General features: G+C 41.5%; 1 protein-coding gene across 2 annotated transcripts in view; it reads left to right on the top strand.

The window, feature by feature from the left end:
- LOC126177122 (inactive pancreatic lipase-related protein 1) overlaps window positions 1-21,484 on the top strand; it is a 118,825-nt gene that overhangs the window by 53,654 nt on the left and 43,687 nt on the right. For both annotated transcript variants that reach the window (XM_049924392.1, XM_049924391.1), the window contains one exon: window positions 2,232-2,383. In XM_049924392.1, the coding sequence (XP_049780349.1) occupies window positions 2,232-2,383 (152 nt within the window). The remainder of the gene's footprint in view (window positions 1-2,231; window positions 2,384-21,484) is intronic.

The raw sequence follows: 21,484 nt of genomic DNA on the forward strand, positions 1-21,484 counted from the left end.
GTCTGAAACACACAATGTACCAATTTTGTTGTGCACTACAAAAACCTGGGTTTCTCTTGATAGGACACCCACAATGACTGTATAGATTTTTCAGTATTGATAAAAACGCACACACAGTTGTTTTAAATTTTATTTTCCAATAAAAGCACAGCACAACCAGGTTTCAGGATAAAAGTCCTTTCATCAGTGGCATAGATTATCCATAACAGTCATCTAAAATAGGGTAACATAGTGATTCTTTGACACATGGCATGCAAGCAGAAAATTCATTTCATATTTTCTATGGTAGATGAAGTCTCTGCTGAAACTTGGTTGTGCTCTTGTTTTATTGGAAAATAAAATTTAATCAAGTTTTATGTGGATGTTATTAGTCATTAACAAAAAGCTGGGTCATAAAGGAAAGGAGGAAAAGTAAGGTGAGAGCAAGTGAAATGAACTTGGATGGGAATAACAAAACTGGAAAATGTGAGGAAAGAAAATGTTATTATAAAATGTAAGCATTTCCTAGCTATTATTGTATACAGGGGTAAAGAGTTTAAAATGAAATGAGTAGGTGAGACAAGGGATGTGAAAAGGATGCCTTGGAAGATGCACAAGATGAAGATGGAGGACAAGTGGGCAAGGGGAAGACCAAAGGACTAGTGGCTAAAACGACAGGAAGAAAGAATTCAGAAGACAGGACAGGAATGGGCCTGAGTAGCAATAGACAGGCGTTGGGGAAAGTGGAGGAGACGGAGGGACTTGTGTTCTCAGCAACCTTGCCAGTAGTGTGAAATTGTACAGGGAGGTGGTGCTGGTGCTGGTGCTGATGCTCCTGCTGGTGGTGGTGGTAGCAATGGCAATGATTTACACGATAAGGCGATGTCAATTTGTAGAAATGTGTAATGTGTCCAAGGATGATTTAATACTGCAAATAGCATTAAACAGAAACATAGATAGGGCATGATGTTTCTGAATGTAACAAAAACATAAAGGAGATAATATTAGTAAAATATAAGAAGAAATTAAAGTTGAAATCCAGTCAGTCAAACAAAATGAGAACTTGAAAAAGAAATGTCCTTTTCTTCATTTGATGGTGCTCCAAAAGGAGCAGTTCAGCAGTTTTCTTTACCTTCCTGTGGATAAAAGTGCCTTATCCTTCTTTGTTCTCTACAAATTACTTTTTGTATTTGTGCCCCCCTGCAGGGTGTCACACTCCAAAGAAGCCCCACAAACATGTGTAGTAGGTGCTGTTAGTGCGCTGTGTAATTTGTAATGTTTGACATGGCAATGCTGCACTCTGCAACATCATTTGACACCTACAGTGTGTTTCCGTGTGTCACTGGGACTGGAGCTCAGTGTTCAGCATTTAGTGACAATGTATCACTATTCTGATGAAGAGTGTGTATTTAATTTGAAATAATATTGGCTTACTGATTCCATTGAGACATGTCAGCAAATGTTTGTTGTACAGTTTGGTGACCAGTATGTACTGTTTAAATGCTGCATACATAACTTAGAGAAAAGATGGGTAGCAGTGGAATGGAGTTGGATATTACAGTGGGGTCAGCCACCATTATCAGAAGAAAAAGTTACTGCCATGAAACAATGATTGTTGGCCTCTCCTGCAAAGTCTGTTTGACATTTATCTCAGAAATGTGGAATATCACAGAGCCCATGTCACAGAGCTATGAAGAACGCCAGGGTGTGTCCATATAGGTTTATAGTTGTTCAGGAACTGAATGCCAATGGCAAAGACAAACGCAGGGACAAACCACACAACTTGCATGATTTATACGAGAATTTCATCCATGAAGTCCAGGCAGTAACACCAGAGATTCTGGCAGCAACATTAGAGAATCTGCAGCATTGTATTCAACTGTCTACAATATGAGGGTGGTCACTTCCAGCACCTTTTGTGATTCACCTTTATGTTTCCATGAACAAGGTGTGACATTTTCATTTCATTTCAGGATTTTTATGCAAAACATTTAAGTGTAATGTAAGCAAATGTACATTTGTGGGGCCTCTTTTGAGTAATTATGTATGTGCAATCACTTACACACATTCTCTCTCTCTCTCTCTCTCCCCCCCACTACCCCCCCCCCCCCCCTGTGTGTGTTTGGGGGGGGGGTCATATTTATATATATGCAAAGTTATTTTCATAATATACAGTTGTGTGAAGACCATTTTTAAAATTTAATGTTGCAACAAGAAAAACAACCTTTTCTCATAAGCCGCCTTGTTTTCAGATCTGCTTTGAAACCAGATGCCCTGGTAAATCTTAAAAATGCAGAGAATCTATTGCATCTGAAAGAGTACAACACTTCTAGACCAACAGTTTTCTACTTCTTTGGCTATATAGAGGACCTCAGCAGTGATAGTGTAAAGACAGTAATTGACGGTAAGAAGAAAAATAGTGGAAATTATTTAAACCCAGTATGGGTATGAACATGTTTTTAGTTTAATAATCACTTTAGCTTCCCATATTCATTAGTTGGCACCTCATTATGCATGAAATTTGTTTATTAATTTTTTATCCATTCATCATATTGATGTGATGATAGGTATGTCAGCTACATGCACGTGTGTTTCAAAAACATTTTGTATTCATATAAACACTAACGAACCCAGCAGTGCTTCGTAACTGCTAAATATGTAAGAGACTTAGATATATGTCCTAATCTCCTTCACCCTGTCTTTATCCATTTCCTTCCCCCCCACCCCCCCCACCCCCCACCCCCACCCCTTTCCTTTCTATGTCCATTTCCTCTCTCATTTTCAGCCTTGTTTATTGTTATTGCAAACAAAAACATGATGGAAATTTAAGTCATTTATAATGAATGGGTAAATTGGTTGGGATCATTGGTATACAGGGTACAAGAGATCTCTCCTTCTGCTGGATCTGTGAGAATGGTAGCTCTAATGACAATTGTTTGCATAGTTTTTCTCTGCAAATGTGTAGGATTATGAAGTTTTGGATGATTCAGATTCCACTGTATTGTTCTTATTGTAAGCTGATAGGCTGTAATTACAACTTTCCTGTTTTCTGTTAGAATAAATTGCAAGGAAACAAAATCAGCAAATAGTTGTTTATAAGTTTATGTTTAAAGTTGTATATAAGGAGAAAGATCATATATATTGGAGAAACAATTTTTGTAATTATTCAAAATCCTTGCTATCATATTTAAAACTGGCTGTGAGAAAAAGAAAGGAACCACACATTTTCTTTTTTGGATTAACTTCTAATGGAGAATCAGTACATCATTGTTTGAAAAATTTATAGCCTATTTCCATCTGAATGTTTATTAGAGTATCGTGTAAAAATTTGAAGTAAATCAGTCAAGAACTTTTCTGGAATTTTGCTAACATTATTTCCCTTTCCTATATTACACTAACTGACAAACCCGACATTGCCTGGGTATTCACTTCACCAATCTTCTTTTACAAATATAAACAAAATATGAGCTGTGTTTGAAGTTAGATATCGAAAAAATTTCATTTCCATGTGTTCGTGAAAACTCCTTTGAAATTATGAAACAGCTGTACAAAGAAATATGCGTACTTTCCTAATGTATACATGTAATATTGTAAAATGCTTCAGGAAATTTTCAATGTGCTGGACACAGCTGCTTCATATGTCTAGTATATGATTTTTCAAATACCTCTATGGCATTGCCTTTTCATAGCTCTGTTGAAAGGTGTCAAGAACATCACCAGGGTCTCGACTCGACTGTAGAAGTGTCAGTACAGAATGAATGTATTAAAACTTCAAGCATGATGTGGCATTCTTCAAATATCTCAATGTTTATGATGTCATATCTCCTGATCTATGTGTCTTATGATTATGAAATTAAGTATGTACACTCAGCAGCATATGTGGATACTGCCTGTGAAATTTACTGTGAATACAGGTAGTAGCATAGAAGTCGTAAATTCAAATGTCATACATGATGCAGCAGTTCTTCACACATCTCATTGTTTATGATGATGTATGCACACATGGTCCTGTCACTTCACTGTGACAGCTGCCTATGTTTTACATCAATGTGAAATCACCACAGTTGGCAGGTGGTGGCACTAGCAGTGGAGGGCATATAAAGCTTGTTGGGGGGATGTGCAAAAAGTGCAGTTGTCATTGTAATGCAGAAATGGAGCGATCTATTTGACATCCAACAGGGTATGATAATAGGCTTTTAGGCCAGGGGGGGGGGGGGGAAAGCATTTCTGAAACAGCTATGTTTTTATACTGTCCGCATGCTTCCATGATTAAATATACCCATTCATAGCAAAATGGCACTATCCAAAACTGGCACTGAGGCCACTGTGGTGCACTATGGGCCATAGATGATGGAGGTGAAAGGTGGATGCAGAGATGAGTATGGACAAATAGATGTGCAACTGTTTAGTAACTGACAGGCCAGATGAACCAAGGAGCTACCAACAATGTCAGCTCAATGACTGTCCAGTGAACGTTGCTGTAAATGGGCCTCCACAGCAGGCTGCTGTTCATTGGCGACAGTTGGAAACTGCATGCCAGTACCACAACTGGGCATCCACTGAGTGGCGACAGGTGATCTTTTCAGGTGGATCATGTTTTATGCTCCTTCTGACAGGTGGCCATTGTCACGCGGTGCGTGAAATGTCTGAAAGCAAACACCATGCAACAATTGTTGGAAGAGTACAGGACGAAGGAGGGAGCATTATGGTTTTGGGTTTGTTTTCGTGGTATTCTCTGGGTGATCTCATCATTCTGGAAGGCACAATGTGTTAACACAAGTGTGCATCTATCCTTGAGGACCATGCCCCCAACTAGATGCAGTTTAATGTAATTGGATGGATAAAATACATACTCACTAAGTGATGGCAGGGGAACACACATACAAAAAAAATGTATGCAAGCTTTCAGAACCAGTGACTCCTTCCTCCAGCAGGAGGATTGAAGGGAAGGAAGAGGGGTGACAGGAAAGGACTGGAGAAGTTTAGGAAAATGAGTAGAGTTTGAAAAAGTCATCCATCACTCCAAGTCAGGGCAGGCTTGTGGGTTGATCTCGCCTGACACGAGGTGCTGGGTGACTTTTCTTAACTCTAACATTTTTCCTAAATCTCTCCAGTTCTTTTCCATCACTCCTCTTCCCTCCATCCAACCCTTCTGCTGGAAGAAAGAGCCACTGGTTCCAGAAGCTTGCCTACACAAAACCTTTTTTTTTATATTTATTTTCTCCTGCTTCCACTTGGTGAATAGATTTTTTATCTATCCAGTTACATTAGATTGTAAAAAATTGATTATTTTCATTTTATATTGCTACATGCAGTTAGTTTATTTTTTTCAAGATGATTGTATCTGCCAGCAGGACAGTGCAATGTGTCACAAAGTTCACACATGGTTTAAAGAGCACCAGGATTACTTTACAGTACTCCCCTAGCCACCAAACTCGCTGGATTGAAATGCAATCAAGACTCTGTGAGATCACCTCAATTGGTCTGTTTGTGTCTCAGAAACCTAGCATAGCTAGCTATGGCACTGGATTCAATATGGCTCCAAATCCCCTGCTGGTACCTTCCAGAACCTCATTGATTCTCTTTCTAAACAGCTCACAGTTATCTGCACTACAATAGGCGTTAAGTCAGGCTTTTGACAAGTGGTCACATTAATGTGACTGGAAATCTATATTTATATACAACATATATTAAAAATATATAGGTTATGTCATGCCAAACATTTGTTATAGCATTATGTAAATATTTGAAGCAAATCAGTCAAGAATTTTTTGAGACTATTGCTAACTATGTTTCTCCTTTATTTATTATTAATACATTTACATACTATGTACATTCAAAAACATATAGCCTGTGTTCGTCCAACTGTCTATTAGGGTATGATTTAAAACTTTTGAAGTAAATTGGTCAAGAACTTTGAGATTTTTTGATAACAACATTTCTCCTTTACGTAGTACAAATATATTTATGTACTATATATATTCATAAAGTATGTAGCATTTGTCATTTTCTATGTTTATTACAGTAATGTGTAAAAATTTGAAGTAAATTGGTAAAGAGCTTTCCAAATGTTTTAGTAACAGCTTGAAACACCAACTTGTCTTTACATAGCAGTGTACATGAAGTATTATGCCAGGCACTTGTGACAAAAATTATAATGATTTAAAGTTTACACCACATGTGCATACAAATTCATACTGCAAGCAGCTTCCTCTCACAAAAATTTCACTTGTTTCAGATAAAGTTTGTAGTACATTGTAAATAATGAGGAGTAAAGGAGACCACTCACCAAGCAGCAGCACCATCGAGTCATTGACAGGCATACACAAGAGAGAATGAAAACTTATTAGCTATAAGAAGAAATCCTTTGACGAGCTAAAGTACAAATCAAAAAAGGCAAACACACATCCCTGTGCACCTACATTTTGCATTGCAGTTTGACACCTAAACTGAGGTGGGGTGTGTTGGGTAGGGTGGATGGAGGTGGGAAGCAGGAAGAGGTTTGGCAATGGATAGCTAGTGTTTTGGAAGGATGCAGCAGGTGTGCCAGCTAGGAATGCTGGAGGGTGGAGTGGCAGTTGCAGAGACTTGGCATGTTATTATTGACAGGTACTGGCAAGGTGCAGCACGCAATGAAGATGACGTAGTGGTGTAGCCTGGGAGGGGGGGGAGGGGGGGGGGGTGGCGGTGGAGGTGGTGGAGGGGGAAGGGGGACAGGACAGAGGAAAGGGACACAGTTAAGTAGAGAGTAGTTCAGAAAAGATGGTGGTGGAGGGAAGGATCCAGATGGGATGGGTTGTGGAGCTGCCATTAAACTTGAGCATGTTGCATCTCTGGGTAGTCAATTTTGTTCTTGGCCATATTTTGATGGTAGCCTTTCATTTTGGTGTTTGGTTGCCATGCTGACATAAAATGCTGTGCAGTGACTACAGCAGAGTTGGTACATAATAAGGCTGCTTTCACTAGTGGCCCTTCTTGATGGGATAGGTTAGGCCTGTGTCGTGAGTGGAGTAGGAAGTGCTGCATGGGTAAATTGGGCAGATCTCACACTTTTGTCTTCCACAGCGATATGGCCCCTGTAGCAGAGGACTGGGTGTGGGAGTGGCATAGTGATGGACCAGGATGTTGCGTAGTTTGCACGGGTGACAGTATATCACTTTAGAAGAGGTACACCATCAGAAGCAGGGCTATTGTGCTTGTGAATGGTCTCCTTTACTCCAAATTATTTACATTCTGCCAGAACTTCCCTTACTATGTTTACAGTACACTCACATATACACAAATGGATTATCTTTACATGATATTATTTGACAGTACTATAGATGAAAAAACAAGAGGATACTTGCTCTTTTATTCACCCATACAATGTAACAATAAATTGATATAAGATGATAGCTTAAGTTCTGTTTGAATGTCGATAGTGTTTTTCAAAATGTAAAGAAATTTGTTACAAAATGTGTGTCCATCTGTGTCAGGATTTTTGTTATTTGTCTTAAGCCTCTACATGTATACATATTGTAGTTATCTCTCCCTCTAAATTACCAAAAATGAAAAGGGGGCACAAAATAATAATCTTCATGTGTTGAACAATGAAAATGCATTTGTACCATATTTTACGTTGGTGTAAAATGTGGTGTGAATTGTGGAATTCAAATGGAAAATTAAAAGGTTTTTGTGACAGTGAGACCAGTGACTGACCACAGGAGTCCAATGATGTGGAGCAGTTTTGTATGTTCATAGTAAAGGCAAGAATTGCATTGCATTATTCTTTTGTTTCATTTATCACTACAGTTTGTAACTGTGATACTAACAAACAGTTTTTGTGAAATTTATAACAAATATTTGTATAAATTTTGAGGACTTTGCCATGATTAACAGAATAAGTGGATGACACAGGGTCAAATGGTGACACAGTTTCTGGACCTCTAGCCATGTTATTTACAATGAACTTTCTTGAGTATCTTTCTGTGACAACTACTGGACTCAACTGCATCGATTTTGGGTCTATGATGAGTGTTTGACCTTATGTGATGGTAGTGACACAGGAAATAAACAGTGGTTCGCAAGAGATGTTTGTAATGGTTTACTGCACCAGCATGACAAGGTTAACAATAATGTGACATATGGTAACACAATATAGAATGCTCCACTGGGTCCTGGTAGCACAAGTGTGACTGGCACCTGGTGACAATGCTCCAGCATGGGCATGGCTGGCACATGGCAATGGTGCGAATGGTGCTTAGCATGAAGGGCAGCATGGGTAACCTGATGAAATTGATATTGACAGATCGGTAAGCTCCGCAATGTAGCTTTGGGTGATGGGGAAGGGGGGCAGAGCAATTGAGCTGGCAGTGACAGTCACTAGGAGGTGGTGTTTGACCAGCAGAGGCCACCCAGGATGTGACATTCAAACAAAACTTAAGCTATCATCTTATGTTGGTTTGTTGTTACAGTGCATGTCTGAATAAAAGAGCAATTACCCTCTAGTTTTTTCATCTGTGGTACCACCAAATAATATCATGACAATGGGCCATCAACGTGTGATGGCGTGTGGCAATGAGCCAGCAGCAGCATCAGCAGGTGTTGGGCACTGATGGAAGTGGCAGTAGTCAACAGCTGCACCCTGAGATGTGACAATGCTGATAGGTTTGATAGGTTGGTGAGGTGGACAATGTTGCTCTGACTGATGGGCAGCAATTTGTGGCCATTGTAATTATCCAGAGCAGGAACCAGTCTGCCTACTGGCAGTTGTGCTGTGGCCTAAATAGGCAGATGGATGGATATGTATATTTAATCATGTGATCACAGGTGAAGAAACATACCCATGACTGCAGCAGTGCTATTGATGGTGCACACAGCTCAACAGAGTACTGACATCTCTGGAAGAGGAGTGTCTGTGGCCAGCAACTAGACCAACTGCAGGACACAGGTGACAGTTGATCTGGCCAGGAGCTATGGCCAGGCACATAACCCCCCCCCCCCCCCCCCCCTGCCCCGTATAGCAGAAGATGGCGGAGCCATTTTGGCTGAAGTTAAGATGGCCATGAAGGGAAAGGATACGTCCAGAGGGCAGAGATGGGGCCTTGGGTGGAGGGCAGGCTATGAGCACCAAAAATCAACGAGAGGAATGGGATGGCTCAACGGGCATTGGTGGCTCAAAGATAGTACATAGAAACTAGCCCACGCACCCAGAAGAGATGTGAGCCAGAAAACAAGCACACATCCAGTAGGATGGACAATGGGTTTGAGGTGCAGGAGCACCTTAAAGAACACAGAAGAGAACCAGAAGGACCAACAGGTCTCCTGTGGCAGCGAGAAATGGGGACAAAATATCAGCAGGGCGCTGGCTGCTGATGGGAAGCAGGAGCTACACCAACAGCAGCTGCCTGAGATGTGGGAGTTCTATCAGCAGCCAATGGGCGTTAGGATTCACCCAGGGCTGGCCGCTGATGACCCATTGCTGCTGGCAAGGCATCTGCAGCCGATGGGAGATGTGAACATGACCAGCAACAGCTGCTGGAGATACAGAAATGCTGACAGGGCATTGACCCAGAAGTGAGTAGTTCATTGAAGTGCTGGTGGCTCGGTAGGATGAAGGTTGGCAGGTGGGACATAGCTGTGGTGCCAACAGGCTCAGCCAGAGCAGACAGGCTGGTGGTACATCAGCAAGACTTGGGCAGTCAACAGGAGGCAAGTATGACCAGTGGTGGCTGCCAGAGATGTGACAACACTGATGTCCTTAGCTGGACTCTGGTGGACCAGTGGATATCAGCTGTAGATGCCGATGTACTTGACCACAGTGGAATGCCAACGGCCATGAGGACAAGGCAGCAAGCACGTCTACATGCAATAACACTTGAGAACATCATGGGAATGCTGATGGAAGAGCCTCATCACCAGCTTTTGTGTCCTTGCACACTGACTAGGGCAAAGGACATAAACAGTGGACCCAAGTGACATCTGTAATGATTTTGTTGGTGCAGCAATGCTGGGGCCCGGCAATTACACTGTGTCGTTGAAAGTGGCTGGCATCCAGCGAGGGTGTGACAGGCACCACAGCATGCTGGGCAGTGTTGTTAACCCAATGAGCCAGTAGCATCAGTGGCATATGGGAGACAGCCTTTAATCAGCAGCACCCAACTAGGATGAGATGATATACCAGGCATGCTTGGAAAGTAATGCGCTGTATTTTTTTTATATACACTCCTGGAAATTGAAATAAAAACACCGTGAATTCATTGTCCCAGGAAGGGGAAACTTTATTGACACATTCCTGGGATCAGATACATCACATGATCACACTGACAGAACCACAGGCACATAGACACAGGCAACAGAGCATGCACAATGTTGGCACTAGTACAGTGTATATCCACCTTTCGCAGCAATGCAGGCTGCTATTCTCCCATGGAGACAATCGTAGAGATGCTGGATGTAGTCCTGTGGAACGGCTTGCCATGCCATTTCCACCTGGCGCCTCAGTTGGACCAGCATTCGTGCTGGACGTGCAGACCGCGTGAGACGACGCTTCATCCAGTCCCAAACATGCTCAATGGGGGACAGATCAGGAGATCTTGCTGGCCAGGGTAGTTGACTTACACCTTCTAGAGCACGTTGGGTGGCACGGGATACATGCGGACGTGCATTGTCCTGTTGGAACAGCAAGTTCCCTTGCCGGTCTAGGAATGGTAGAACGATGGGTTCAATGACGGTTTGGATGTACCGTGCACTATTCAGTGTCCCCTTGACGATCACCAGTGGTGTACGGCCAGTGTAGGAGATCACTCCCCACACCATGATGCCGGGTGTTGGTCCTGTGTGCCTCGGTCGTATGCAGTCCTGATTGTGGCGCTCACCTGCACGGCCCCAAACACGCATACGACCATCATTGGCACCAAGGCAGAAGCGACTCTCATCGCTGAAGACGACACGTCTCCATTCGTCCCTCTATTCACGCCTGTCGCGACACCACTGGAGGCGGGCTGCACGATGTTGGGTCGTGAGCGGAAGACGGCCTAACGGTGTGCGGGACCGTAGCCCAGCTTCATGGAGACGGTTGCGAATGGTCCTCGCCGATACCCCAGGAGCAACAGTGTCCCTAATTTGCTGGGAAGTGGCGGTGCGGTCCCCTACGACACTGCGTAGGATCCTACGGTCTTGGCGTGCATCCGTGCGTCGCTGCGGTCCGGTCCCAGGTCGACGGGCACGTGCACCTTCCGCCGACCACTGGCGACAACATCGATGTACTGTGGAGACCTCACGCCCCACGTGTTGAGCAATTCGGCGGTACGTCCACCCGGCCTGCCGCATGCCCATTATACGCCCTCGCTCAAAGTCCGTCAACTGCACATATGGTTCACGTCCACGCTGTCGCGGCATGCTACCAGTGTTAAAGACTGCGATGGAGCTCCGTATGCCACGGCAAACTGGCTGACACTGACGGCGGTGGTGCACAAATGCTGCGCAGCTAGCGCCATTCGACGGCCAACACTGCGGTTCCTGGTGTGTCCGCTGTGCCGTGCGTGTGATCATTGCTTGTACAGCCCTCTCGCAGTGTCCGGAGCAAGTATGGTGGGTCTGACACACCGGTGTCAATGTGTTCTTTTTTCCATTTCCAGGAGTGTAGAACTATATGTTGCAGAGCAATCAGACTGGTTTGAGAGGTTAGGGGCAGGGGACCCTTAGCTTCCAAGTAGTAGGTCACTCAAATTGCCTCCATGCTCTTGGAGAGTTAGGATGGCTTCTTCTGTGAACCTCTATGTAGTAGTTGCGTCAAACTTACAATGGAGAAAACTTTAGTGCAATGCTCTGTGATAAAGTTTCGCATTAAGCTCAGCAAGATGATGTGGAAACTTTAGAATTCCTGAGGAAGTCTTCAGGGATGTCTGCTTTTCCAGACTGCATCGAATGGTTGGCAAAAGGTGTTTAGAGGTGGTCAGGAGGAGGCTACTGATGAGGCCTGCACAGGATCCCTGTCAATATCACAACTGGATGATCATGTGACTCATGTGTCTCAGTTACTGAATTCAGATCATCAAATTAATATTCACTTGATGTCAGAATTATTGGGCTTGTTGTTTATGGAAAACTTGGTCATGTGAAAGATCTGTACAAAACTTGTACCCAAGGTTTTGACCAGTGCGCAAATGCAACACCACATGGAAGTGTGTGAAGAACTCTTCCAACTCTGTGAAGCTAATCCCAATTTTCCGGACAATGTCACCACTGGGGATGAATCATGGGTCTTTCAGTATAATATGGAATCAAAGTGGCAGAGTGAAGAATGGCAGATGATGCTGTTGCTGTGTCAGAAAAAGGCTTGCATGAGCAAGTTATGTATAGAGCCAAAGCTCATTGTTTTTCTCTGATGCAAAGCAGGTGGCACACCATGAGCCTGTACTTCTTGGCCAGATCTCTACATCTACATCTACATCCATACTCCGCAAGCCACCTGACGGTGTGTGGCGGAGGGTACCCTGAGTACTTCTATCGGTTCTCTCTTCTGTTCCAGCCTCGTATTGTTCGTGGAAAGAAGGATTGTCGGTATGCTTCTGTGTGGACTCTAATCTCTCCAATTTTATCCTCATGGTCTCTTTGCGAGATATACGTAGGAGGGAGCAATATACTGCTTGACTCTTCGGCGAAGGTATGTTCTCGAAACTTTAACAAAAGCCCGTACCGAGCTACTGAGCGTCTCTCCTGCAGAGTCTTCCACTGGAGTTTATCTATCATCTGCGTAACGCTTTCGCGATTACTAAATGATCCTGTAACGAAGCGCGCTGCTCTCCACTGGATCTTCTCCATCTCTTCTATCAACCCTATCTGGTACGGATTCCACACTGCTGAGCAGTATTCAAGCAGTGGGCGAACAAGCGTACTGTAACCTACGTCCTTTTGTTTTCGGATTGCATTTCCTTAGGATTCTTCCAATGAATCTCAATCTGGCATCTGCTTTACCGACGATCAACTTTATGTGATCATTCCATTTTAAATCACTCCTAATGCGTACTCCCAGATAATTTATGGAATTAACTGTTTCCAGTTGCTGACCTGCTATTTTGTAGCTAAATGATAAGGGATCTATCTTTCTATGTATTTGCAACACATTGCACTTGTCTACATTGAGATTCAATTGCCATTCCCTGCATCATGCGTCAATTCGCTGCAGATCCTCCTGCATTTCAGTACAATTTTCCATTGTTACAACCTCTCGATACACCACAGCATCATCTGCAAAAAGCCTCAGTGAACTTCCGATGTCATCCACCAGGTCATTTATGTATATTGTGAATAGCAACGGTCCTATGACACTCCCCTACGGCACACCTGAAATCACTCTTACTTCGGAAGACTTCTCTCCATTGAGAATGACTTGCTGCGTTCTGTTATCTAGGAACTCCTCAATCCAATCACACAATTGGTCTGATAGTCCATATGTTCTTACTTTGTTCATTAAAAGACTGTGGGGAACTGTATCGAATGCCTTGCAGAAGTCAAGAAACACGGCATCTACCTGTGAACCCGTGTCTATGGCCCTCTGAGTCTCGTGGACGAATAGCGCAAGCTGGGTTTCACACGACCGTCTTTTTCAAAACCCATGCTGATTCCTACACAGTATATTTCTAGTCTCCAGAAAAGTCATTATACTCGAACATAATACGTGTTCCAAAATTCTACCATCAGTGCTAAGTTTAAAAAGGAAGTGCTCCAAAGACAATCACAGGGTTGCCCATGACTACGTGTATATCTACATCTACTACTACATTTACACTCTGCAAACCACCTTGAAGTGTTTGGCAGAGAGTATGTCCCATTGTACCATTTATTAGGGTTTCTTCCTGTTCCATTTGTATATAGAGTGTAGAAACAATAATGGTTTCAATGCCTCTGTGTGTTCTGTAATTCTTCTAATCTTGTGCTCACATTTAAAGCCAGTTCTTGAAACTTTGTTAATAGACTTTCTTAGAATAGTTTATGTCTACCTTCAAGAGCCTTCCAGTTCAGTTTTTTCACCTCCCCCATGGGTCAAACAAACTTGTGACCATTTGTGCTGCACTTCTCTGTATATGTTCAATATCCCTTGTTAGTTCTATTTGGTATGGGTCCCACACACTTGAGCAGTATTCTAGAATGGGTCACACGAGTGATTCGTATGCAAGCTTGTTTGTAGACTGATTGAAGATACCTGGTATTCTATAAAGAAACTGAAGTCTATCACCTGGTTTACCCATGACTGAGCTTATGTGATCATTCCATTTTGTATATCTACAAAGTGTTAGATCCAGATATTGATATGAGTTGGCCCATTCCAACAGTGAGTCACTGATATTATACTCATACGATAATATGTTTTTTTTTTCTTTTTTCATTTTTTTAAGTGTGCAATTTTACGTTTCTGAACAGTGAGAGCAAGTTGTCAATCTTTGCACAACTTTGAAACCTTATCAAGACCTGACAGAATATTTATTCATCTTCTTTCAGACAGTAATTCATTATAAATAAATGCATCATCTGCAAAAAGCCTGATGTTACTACTAATATCATCTGCAACATGAACAGCAAGGATCCCAGCACGCTTCCCTGGGGCACACCCAAAGTTACTTCTACATCTGACAATGACTCTCCATCCAAGATAATAAGTTGTGTCCTCCATACCAAAAAGTCCTCAATCGAGGACTACATGATTTAATGTTTGACAATAGGTGTAGGTGTGGTACTGAGTGAAACACTTTTTGGAAATTGAGAAATACTGCATCTACCGGACTGCCTTGATCCAAAGCTTTCCATATGACACATGAGAAAAATGCAAGTTGGGTTTCACATGACTGATGTTTTTGGAATCCATGCTGGTTGGCATTGAGGAGATCATTCTGTTCAATACCTCATTTTGTTTGAGCTCAGAATGTGTTCCAAGATTCTACAGCAAATCAGTGTCAAAGATATTGGACAGTAGTTTTGTGGATTATTTCTACAACTCTTCTTGTAGATGGGTGTTACCTATCATTCCTTCACAATTACTGGCTTTTTGTTTGAGGGATCTACAATAGATTATAGTTAGAAGAGAGGCTAACTCAGCTGCATATTTAGTACAGAATGTGATAGGGATTCTATCGGGCCCTGGAGCTTTGTTCAGTTTTAATGATTTCAGCAGTTTCTCAACATTGCTGATACTAATACTTATTTCACTCATCTTTTCAAGGGCATGAGGATTAAATTGGAGCAATTCTCCTGAATTGTAAAGGAATATTTAAAAACAGAGTTAAGCGTTTCAACTTTTGATTTGCTAGCCTCAATTTTAGTTCCTGTCTCATTCACTAGGGACTGGATACTATTTCTGGTGCTACTAAGAGCCTTTACATATGACTAGATTTTCTTTGAGTTCTGTGAAACATCATTTAACAATATTCTGCTACAGTAGTCACTGAAGTGTTCACACATTGCCGTCTTGACAGCCAAAAGTGTTTCATTCAGCATCTCTATATCTACAGTCCTATGCTTTGTTTAACACCTATTATGCAGTATATCTGTTTCATTAGAAGTTTCTTTACAGTGACTGTATACCATGGAGGATACCTACCATTATGAAATGTTCTACTGGGTACATGTCTATCCAGTGCATGGCCAACTATTCTTTTAAACTTGAGCCATAGTTCCTTTACATGCTCCTGCCCAGTACTGAAAGTTTCAAGTTCCTCATTGAGATATGACATTACTGATATTTTATCTAGTTTCTTAAACATATACAGTGAAGAGCCAAAGAAACTTGTACACCTGCCTATAATTGAGTAGGACCCCCGCAAGCATGCAGAAATGTTGTAACATGACGTGGCATGGGCTCGACTAATGTCTAAAGTAGTGCTGGAGGAATTGACATCATGAATCCTGCAGGGCTGTCCATAAATCTGTAAGAGTATGAGGGGCTGGAGATCTCTTCTGAACAGCACATTGCAAGGCATCCCAGATATGCTCAATAATGTTCATGCCTGGGGAGTTTGGTGGCCAGTGGAAGTGTTTAAACTCATAAGAGTGTTTCTGGAGCCACTCTGTAGAAATTCTGGATGTGTGGTGTGTCACATTGTTCTGCTGGAATTGCCAATTCCATCAGCAAGCACAAAGGACATGAATGGATGCAGGTGATCAGACACAATGCTTATGTACATGTCACCTAGAGTTGTATCTAGACGTATCAGGGGTCCCATATCACTCCAGCTGCAGTGCCCTACACATTCCAGAGCCTCCACTAGCTTGAACAGTCCCATGCTGACATGCAGGTCCATGGATTCATGAGCTTGTCTCCATATCTGTACATGTCCATTCGCTTGATGCAATTTGAAACGAGACTCGTCGAATAGGCAACATGTTTCCAGTCATCAACAGTGCAATGTCAGTGTTGATGGGCCCAGGCAAGGCGTAAAGCTTTATGTTGTGCACTCATCAAGGGTACACAAGTGGGCCTTCAGCTTGGAAAGCCCATATCAATCATGTTTCATTGAATGGTTTGCATGCTGACATTTGTTGTTGGCCCAGCATTGAACTCTGCAGCAATTTGTGGAAGAGTTGCACTTTTGTCACTTTGAACAATTCTCTTCAGTCATAATTGGTTCTGTTTTTTCAGGATCTTTTTCCAGGTGCAGTGATGTTGGAGATTTGATGTTTTACCAGATTCCTGATATTCACGGTACACTTGTGAAATGGTCGTACAGGAAAATCTCACTTCATCGCTACGTCAAAAATGCTGTGTCCCATCAATCATGCGTCAACTATAACACCATGATCAAACTCACTTAAATCTTGATAACCTGCCATTGTAGTAGCATAAGCAATCTAACAACTGTACCAGCAACTTGCTGTCTTATTCAGGCATTGCTGACCGCAGCACCATATTCTGCCTGTTTATGTATCTCTGTATTCGAATACGCATGCCTATAGCAGTTTCTTTGGCGCTTCAGCATATATCTTTCTGCTTCTTATGTTGTCATTTGTACTTTGGTAATCATTGTTGCCACAACTGCATCGTGATCACTGATACCAGTTTCGATGTGGACATCCTCAAAAAGGTTGGGTCTATTTGTTGCCATCAGATTCCATTATTTCCATTATGAGTGGTGTTCCGAACTATCTGTTCTACATAATTTTCAGAGAAGACATTTGTTAACATTTCAGAGGATGTCTTATCACACACACATTAACAAAACTTTAATTTTATGACCTTATTGTTGGTTGATTAAAGTCTCCACCAATGATTACTGTATGACTTGAGAGCCTACATATAAGTGAACTGAGGTTTTCCCTAAAGTTTTTGATTACAGCAGGAAACGAGTCTGGTGGGCAATAATATGATGCACTTACCATTTTATGCACACCCCTCATTCTGAGTTGTGCTCAAACAGCCTCACATACAACTTAAATTTCTATCTCGGTGGATTACAGTTTCTTGTCTACTGTGACAAATACAACACCTGCATCCTAAAGGAATTTTGAAATTTGTGGTAACTGCATCATGACAACATGCCACCTCATACTGCCTTTGTTGTCACAGCTTACACGACCCAGACTGCTGTGAAAATAGTGCCGTAACTGCCCTACAGTCCTGACCTGCCACCTTTTCCATTTCCTTGGCTGAAAAGAGACCTCAAGGGAAAGCAGTCAAGTCAGTGGACAATGTGCCAGCTACTTGGATGGCTTCCGTGAAGAGCATCCTAATTGAGGAGTTCCATAAAGCTTATGACACATAGAAATCATGCTACCAAAAATTTATTGATGCCAAAGGATCATACTTCAAAGAATTTTAAGTTGCTGATGTTTAAAAATAATGCTACACATTACTTTCCAGATGCACCCTGTAGATGGGCCTGTGAGGCATGCAGTGTAGCTCTAGGAATGTTGGTGGGGGTGGGAATGGGGGGAGGGAGGGTGGAGCCAATGAGCCAGTCGTGGCATCAGCAGGTGTCGGCAGCTAGTGGGAGGTGATGCTCAACCTGCAGAGGCTCTCCAGGATGCAGCGATGCAGGCAGCCACGTGAGGTGATTTTGTGGGCCAGTGTCAGTGTTGGTATGCATTGCGGCCCAGTGGAAGTTGGCACTTGACCAATGGTAGGCCCCCTGGGACATAATGATACCAACTGGCTGGCAAGCTGGACAGTGTAGCTCAGACTGATGGGCCGCAAGCAGCAGCCAGGCTAATTGCTTAGAGTGGGAATTTTTCTGCCTCCTGACAATTATGCCATGGCCTATTTAGGTAGGTGGACAGATAGTCATGTCAAATCATTTGATTCTGGGTGAAGGAATAGGTCCACAATTGCAGCACCATTACTGATAGTGTGTGCACAGTTTAATGGAGAGGAGTCTTCTAGCCAGGCAAGTAAACAACCCACATGAAATTTGTGTAGCATTGGCAATTGTGCTGGCCAGGCACAAAAATGAGGATCTGCTTTATTTTAACAATGATTGCAGTACAACAAGTGCAAGGAGAAATTTTGTATGTTTTAGTAAAAGGAGAAATGACGAATGAAGCAAAATACTATAGAAGAACCAATTTTGAATTTGGAATTTAGAGTTGGAGCTTGTAATTGCTGTTCATATAATAGATTTGTTTGGGCTATTTTAGAATGTTGTCAAGAGTGAAGAAACTTGATACAAGATATAGAAATGGCAATTGTAGGCAAAATTGAAGAGAAAAATAAAAATATAAGCTCTGCACTGGTTAAATCTTTTAAATCTTTATTTTTGAAATTGTCCGGATGATAGGGAACATCAGAAACATGTGTGAGAATTTTCTGGCTTTCCTTTTCACTCAAAAGCTGATAGACATAAAGCTCCAAAATCATATTTTGAAGCTTCATTGGCGTTAATTTGAACTATATAGTACAATGAAGAAAGAAAAGAGAGGATTATATTTTAACTTATTATCTATACAAATACCAAAAATTTCAACTGAAAATTGATATAAAATATAAGGAGTATGAGCAGGATGAGAAGGAAGGTAATGATAAAAAATTGAATTTACTGGAGAAAAAGAAGAAAAAATCCAATTCATAAACAAATAATAAAATCAAAGCACAATTTCCAGCACATATACAAGATCATTGCTAAGGTTAGTAATACAACCCATACAAAATGGTACAAAGAGGTACTACCAGTTAAATGTAACATGAATTCAATGCACCATGAAAGAGGCATGGTCTTAAAAATTTAGAAAGCTATTGACATTTCATTATAAATCTAAACAGTAGGAGACAATAAAATCATACTTTAGTTTTATGTATTGTTATACTGAACATGCCAGCAACACATGGATGGGACAGTAAGTGGAAAGTAGTGAAATTTATTGTGGAATATCTTTTGGGCAGATAGTGTTTTTTCTCATGTTTACGAGTTTGCACATTAACATTATGAGTTGCCCACCCAATTAGCCGTGTGGTCTAACGCATGGCTCTTTGGATTTGGAAGGAGCACCTGGTCCCCAGCATGAATCTGCCTGGCAGACTTGTGTCGAGGTCCAGTGAGCCAGACAGTCTGTGGATGGTTTTCAGGTAGTTTTCCATCTGCCTCGGCGAATGCGGGCTGGTTCCCCTTATTCTGCCTCAGCTACACTATGTCGGTGATTGCTGCGCAATTAAGTTCTCCACATACACGTACACCACCATTACTCTACCACACAAACATAGTGGTTACACTCATCTGGTGTGAGACATTCCATTGGGGGGTCCACCAGGTGCCAAACCCCACAATAACCCTGAAAGAGTGGTTTGGTGTGGAGCGGTGGAGGGGTGAAGCGGACTGCAGTAGTTGTCGTGGGGTTGTGGACCACTGCGGCTGCAGCAGGGATGGAGCCTCTCCATAGTTTCTAGGCCCCCGGTTAACATAAAATACAATACAACATTATGAGTTTCCTTCAACCACACTGTGACAGCTCCTTTAGTTGTATTCACCAGGTTTTGAGGCCAGGTGTAGTTGGTCACTACTTCAACTCCAACCAAACTGTGAACAGGATGTACTTTGTGCATCTCCCGTAATTGTATCTCAGCACATTCAAAGAATAAAATAATCTCTCAGAAATTTAAGACCAACGAAAAGGCAATACCAAGTCATTAAGAACTTATAAGTAAGAAAAATATAAGATAACACCCTCCGCCAAAAAAAGGCATTAATATGCACCTATAAGTATAGAGAGAACATTGAAATGTTTTCTGGCATAAATTATATAAAATGAGCTCTAAATCCCACTCATTACTGAAACTGCCACTATTATTACTGCCAGGCTGATATCAACTGCCTTCTTTATAAAACTGTCCCAAATTTTAGCATCTGCATAATGTGTTTTGTTACCTTTGTTTTTCCTTTCATGTGTTCGACATCTATCATGCACTATAGAGAATTTTTGATTTACGTTATACACTAGAAAGTCAACTCTATTCTGTGTTTGATAATTGTGGATCTTACTATTCAAAGATGAAAACTAATGAAACGGATACTTTCAGACATAAATACAGATGGCAGGGCCGTGATTTTTAATTCCTTAAAAATACCTCCACATGATTATTCAGTATCAACACCTTTTATTAATCTAACATCTTTCATCTGAATTTTAAAATACTGCTTTGCAAAATTGGTATTTCCCCAGAATAGTATACCTACCTTAGTAGGCTATGCATGTAGGCATAATAAGCACTTAACACTGTTTCAGCACTGCAACAATCTCTGAGAATTCTTAATATGTAAGAGCACTTGCTTAACCTTATCTTAAGCATTCTACATGTTTTTCCCATCTTAGATGTTAATCCACCTAAAATCCTAACCATGTCATATGGCTCTTTTTCTGAATTTGGCGATTCTGTAATGTAACCTTTTTGCTGTTTCTAGTTTTATTTCTTATATGATTGATGTTTGTCTATACAGTTTTCTCATCTTTACAATTAGATAGTTACCTTAAAACTGCTTTTCTGCTACTTCTACTGATTTGTCAGTTTTCTGCTGTGACTCGTTATCATTCTTTCCTTTCATAAAGGAGTTGGTATCAACACCAAATAATACTGTGTCTCCTGTTGAAAATTGTTGTGGTGCATCATTAATAAAACCCAAGAACAACAATGGGCCTGATACTGAACCCTGGGGCACCCCATAATTAAATTTCTTCTAATCACAATGGGACGCTTTACCTTCATGAAAAATTTCCACTCTGTTTACTGTGAGATAAATGTGACTTGAATCACTAACAGGAAACACCATGCACATCATAATTATTTAGTTTTGAAAGTAGTAGATCATGATTTTTAAGGTCAGAAGCTTTGGAATGGTCTAAAAACAAACCACAAATTAGTTCATTATCTTCCATTGCTTGATAAATAAGTTTTAGGAAACTGAAGAAGGCTGCTTGTATTTATTTGCAATTTCTGAAACCATTCCGTGCATTTACAAGAACTTTGCTTTTGTGTAGGGCCCTACCAATCTATCATACATGATATTTCAATAATTTTGAAAATAGAGATAATAGTTACAGTAACCTG

Source organism: Schistocerca cancellata, chromosome 3, assembly GCF_023864275.1.
Source record: "Schistocerca cancellata isolate TAMUIC-IGC-003103 chromosome 3, iqSchCanc2.1, whole genome shotgun sequence".
NCBI classification, from domain to species: domain Eukaryota; kingdom Metazoa; phylum Arthropoda; class Insecta; order Orthoptera; family Acrididae; genus Schistocerca; species Schistocerca cancellata.